Raw genomic sequence first — 4,398 nt, forward strand, 5'->3', positions numbered from 1 at the left:
AACCATACAATCCCCATAGACACACCTTCATACACATATAATTAAAACAGTCCAGCAAACAATAACAACAATCACTTTTCTAACCTATCATTAACCAATTAACCCCTAGCATACTCAGCACAAAATCAGTTCAGCTCTTACAAAATCCAGCCCTGCAATCATAACCCAAACTTCACAGACAAATTCAAGAACAAAAACAACTTGCAATCAACCTAGTATTCAAACTAACAAACTTAACCCACATAATCCCCTAGTCAGATTCAACTTCTAAACCCTGTAATTTGCAAGCAGCCCCCAAAACACTTGTGGAAAAAGGAAACTAATTTCAATTCTTTGCTACAACAAGTAACTTCCAAAGGAAGAAGAACATAAACCTGCCAGCATTATCCAAAACCAGTCCAATATAAACATTCCAGCTCAGTTCACAAACAGAAATGCATATGGAAAAATCATTTGAGCAAGCTTAGTCAAACACTATTAGAGATTTTCTTAACAGAACATCTCTAACTAACCCTCAACCATCTCTCTCAACGCTCCATTTTCACTCATTCATCCATCTCTCTCAACGCTCCATTTTCACTCATCATCTCCATCTCAGCACTCAACTCAGAACCTCTCTCTAATCTCTCACGCAACAAATCGACAATCTCACTGATAGAAAATTGCAGAAAAAAACTCAAAAGAAGGAGGAGAAGAAGAATTGGCAGAAAAGAAGGCCTTCGAATTCGTACCTGAAGAACTCCTTCATCCGCTACGTTTATTTCGGGTTAGTTGCTCGGAGCCTCCCCTCTGGATTTCTGTTTCTTCATCTTCGATCTCCAATCAGGTTCCATTTACACTCGTCTTGTTGAATCGCAATTCCTTTGTTATAGCTTGAATACGTGATTCATGTACCTAGGGTTTGTTCTTCCCTTTCTTGGATCCGAAAGTTCGCGAGAGTTGATAGGAGATTTAGGTTCGATTTAGGTTCAAGGTACGATGTGGGTGAGGTTTCGTATTTGGGTTTTTGTTTTGGACGGTCGGAACTGCTTGGTAAGGGCGGAGGTGCTTCGTCGCCGCTTATCGCCGTTTAAGGTTAAAGAACGAGAAGGAGAGAGTTAGTCTGGGAACTTGAATGGTCTATTTTTTTATTTTAATTAAAGGGCCTTAGACAGCGCTTTGTATAAAAGCGCTCTCGTAACTCCTCCCTTTCCCTGCGCTTTTACAAAGCGCTCTCGTAACCCCCCCTTTGCCAGCGCTTTTAACAAAGCGCTCTCGTACCCCTTCCCCTTTGCCAGCGCTTTTAACAAAGCGCTCTCGTACCCCCCCTTTGCCAGCACTATTGAAAAGCGCTTTCATACCCCCCTTTTCCCAGCGTTTTTTTCCTTGTTTTGTTTTTAGCGAAGCCCTATAGCAGCGCTTTTGCTAAAAGCGCTTTCATAGCTGCGCTGCTAAAACTTAAATTTGGCGTAGTGTCTGTAGAGATTGTCTCCCTACTAGAGTGAGATTGCATCATCATTATGTGCCTTGTCCGATTACTTGTCCGTTATGTAATGATCATGTGGAGGATTCTTGGCATATCTTCTTCGGTTGTGAAGTTACAAAAAATTGTTGGCAACATGCAGGTTTGATTCATATTGTGACTCCTCGCCTAAATCTTTTTCCGGATGCTATCTCCTTGATTTTTGATATTTGTTGTAGCGAAAATGCTATGGTGGCGGGGAGAGTAGCGGTTATGATTGATACCATGTGGAAAAATCGTAATAATATGATTTGGAATAATGAAAGCGATGTTTCTTCTATACTTGGCTCTTAAGCTCTTTATGGTTGGCAAGAGTGGTTTAAGGCCCAAACCCATGTGGAGAATGAGAATTCTTCCGTTCCTTTGATTAGCTGGAGCCCTCCGGTGGAAGGGAGTTTGAAATGCAATGTTGATGCGGGTTTTAATACCCGTAGAGGTACTACGAATCGAGGTTGGTGCTTTCGAGACCATTTGGGTTCTTTCCTGTGTGGAGGAACGGCTTGGGATTTTGGCTCTTTCTCTATTATGGAAGCGGAAGCTTTAGCTATTAAAGAGGCTATCCTTAGTGCTATTGATCTACATATGGAGAATCTTGTTTTTGAAAGTGATTCCCAAAGAACTATTCAAGCTATTCTCTCAGATCGTCACGGTGTGTCCGATTTTAGTCTTATTGTTTCTTCTATTCGTAATTTACTTTTTTATTTTCCTAACTTTGAGGTGAAGTTTGTGAAACATCAAGCGAACTCGGTGACTCATTCCTTAGCTAAGGCGGCCGATTCTTGGACTAGGCGTAGTTGGTTTAATGTATTACCTCCTTGTATTGCTACTTTGTTGATTAATGATATGAGTTGATTTTCTCTTAGTAAAAAAAAAAAAAAAACATATACCAAAAGTTTATCAATGAAATTGTTAAATAATAATAAATTAAAAATACCAAATTTGTTAATTAAAATAAAATTGTTAAATAATAACAACATTAAAACGCCAAAAGTTTTTAATCACATTCAATCACAAAAAGTCATGTCAATATAATTATAATCATAAAATTATAATTAAGCATAGATCATATTCGAATTTTAATGATTTAATTAGACTTGATGACTCTAATAATATTTGTTGGAATTAAATAGATAACGAATTAATAAAACATAAAGTTCGGCATAATATAATATACAATTTAGTAAAGAAATAAAATAAACAAAGAAGCATGTATAAAATTAAAGTACCGACAAATTGATATTTATGAGTACTTTGATCAATTGAATAAAAGTCTTGACTATAATTCTGAAACATGAAAGTATAAAGACAAGAGACTAATACTAGTTGGCTTGTGAGTTTTTCATAACCGATACTCTTAATATTTTGAACGCTCTTCGAATAGGGAGAACAATAATATGATTATGTCCAGTATATTGGGGACCATAGCTTATATATATATATATGGTGATTGCGAATTATGATTCACATTTTATCGAAATGGATACAGACAAATCATATTTAAAATTTGAATGATGGATCGATATCAATGTAATTCCTAAATGGTTTAGTGAAAAGATATAAAGAAGGTCCTTTAATTTAGTACTTACAAGACACCAAAATTACATTATAAGTTCTTAAAGTGGTTTGTTACTCATATTCAAATTTTCGAAGAAACATGAACTCAAAAAAGACTTCTTTTAAATATGTTTTTCTTTTAATAGGAGGAACAATAATATGGGGAAGTAAAAAATAATATTTGATTACTACTTTTATTAAATAGCGGGAACAAAATTTGTAGCATTACTTTGAGGCCACAATTTAAGCATTATAATCGAGGAACTTTACTTTAGAACTTGGTATTGTCGACAACATAACTAGGACGCCATAATGATATTTTTAATATGTAAGTACAAATTTAATAATAGTTGATCTATTTAGCGAATATTTTTTTGCCCAAACCATATGTTGGTCCAATCATTATACTAATTTCAACCAAAGCCTTAATTTGTTGATACACCCCACAATCGAACCATCACATAATGATTCTGATAAAAAATCTTTCTATGCATATCCATAATTTTATGTTTTTTTATAAATCGAGAAGTTTCTGTATATAACTGTATAAATTCTTTTATTGGGTAAGATAAGATCATAATAGAAAGTAAAACTCTCGCTAAAAAAATTTAACACCGTTGAATTTAGACTCGAGAACTCTGATTAAATTGGAAGAGATTTTTATCATTTCATTCAAGTGTTTTTTTGTAAACAAGAGACTATATTAAAGGGAGAACTAATGGTTCTCCAACCTATTTACAAGAGGTCAAGGCAAAAGCCTAACAAAAGACATTACCAACCAATTATAATTACGAAAAGAAGCGTAAAAGCTCTTTGACAAAATCGTAATAGGAATAATTGAAATGAGTAATCTCTCCACAAAAGGACCACCTCCACACCAAAATTTTGATGTTCCAAACCAAATCATCAAAATTCCAATCCTCCTCACGAAAACAAACACCGTTCCTAACCAACCAAATGGACCAAATCGTGGCTAACCAAATCACATCTATCTTCTTTACATCTACCTTTTTAGATTTACAATATGAGTCTCAATCCATAAAACTCGACAAGCCCTCTTCCTCCTCTATCTGCGATTTACCTATCCATAACGCTTTCTCTCTCCAAATATTCTTAATGAAAGGACAAACGAAAAAAGTATGATTCCGATTTTCCGAATCAATACTATAAAAAGAACACTTTAAAAGATTAAACGGGATAGAAATACGTAGGGGTGTAAGCGGATCAAACCAAATAAACCGACAATCCAAACCATACCAAACCAAACCAAACTAAAATAAAACCGAATTCTTCTGGTTCGGTTTTAAAACAGAACCAAACCAATGAAAATCGATGTAGTTTGG

At 35.1% G+C, this 4,398-nt stretch overlaps 1 protein-coding gene across 1 annotated transcript; it reads left to right on the forward strand.

The window, feature by feature from the left end:
- The first annotated feature begins 1,538 nt into the window (after nt 1–1,538).
- On the forward strand, nt 1,539–2,353 carry LOC131658078 (uncharacterized). The gene is made up of 2 exons (XM_058927413.1): nt 1,539–1,604; nt 1,817–2,353. The coding sequence occupies exons 1-2, from the start codon at nt 1,539–1,541 to the stop codon at nt 2,351–2,353; spliced, it is 603 nt and encodes a 200-aa protein (XP_058783396.1).
- The last annotated feature ends 2,045 nt before the right edge of the window (nt 2,354–4,398 follow it).

The sequence above is a fragment of the Vicia villosa genome, linkage group LG3 (genome assembly GCF_029867415.1).
Source record: "Vicia villosa cultivar HV-30 ecotype Madison, WI linkage group LG3, Vvil1.0, whole genome shotgun sequence".
Lineage (NCBI taxonomy): Eukaryota > Viridiplantae > Streptophyta > Magnoliopsida > Fabales > Fabaceae > Vicia > Vicia villosa.

Excerpts from the sequence above, each read along its gene's own strand:
- LOC131658078 (XM_058927413.1), top strand. The coding sequence starts at position 1,539 with ATGTGGAGGATTCTTGGCATATCTTCTTCGGTTGTGAAGTTACAAAAA. Across the intron at positions 1,605-1,816 it reads AAATTGTTGGCAACATGCAG|TGGTTTAAGGCCCAAACCCA; the intron begins GTTTGATTCATA and ends GGTTGGCAAGAG.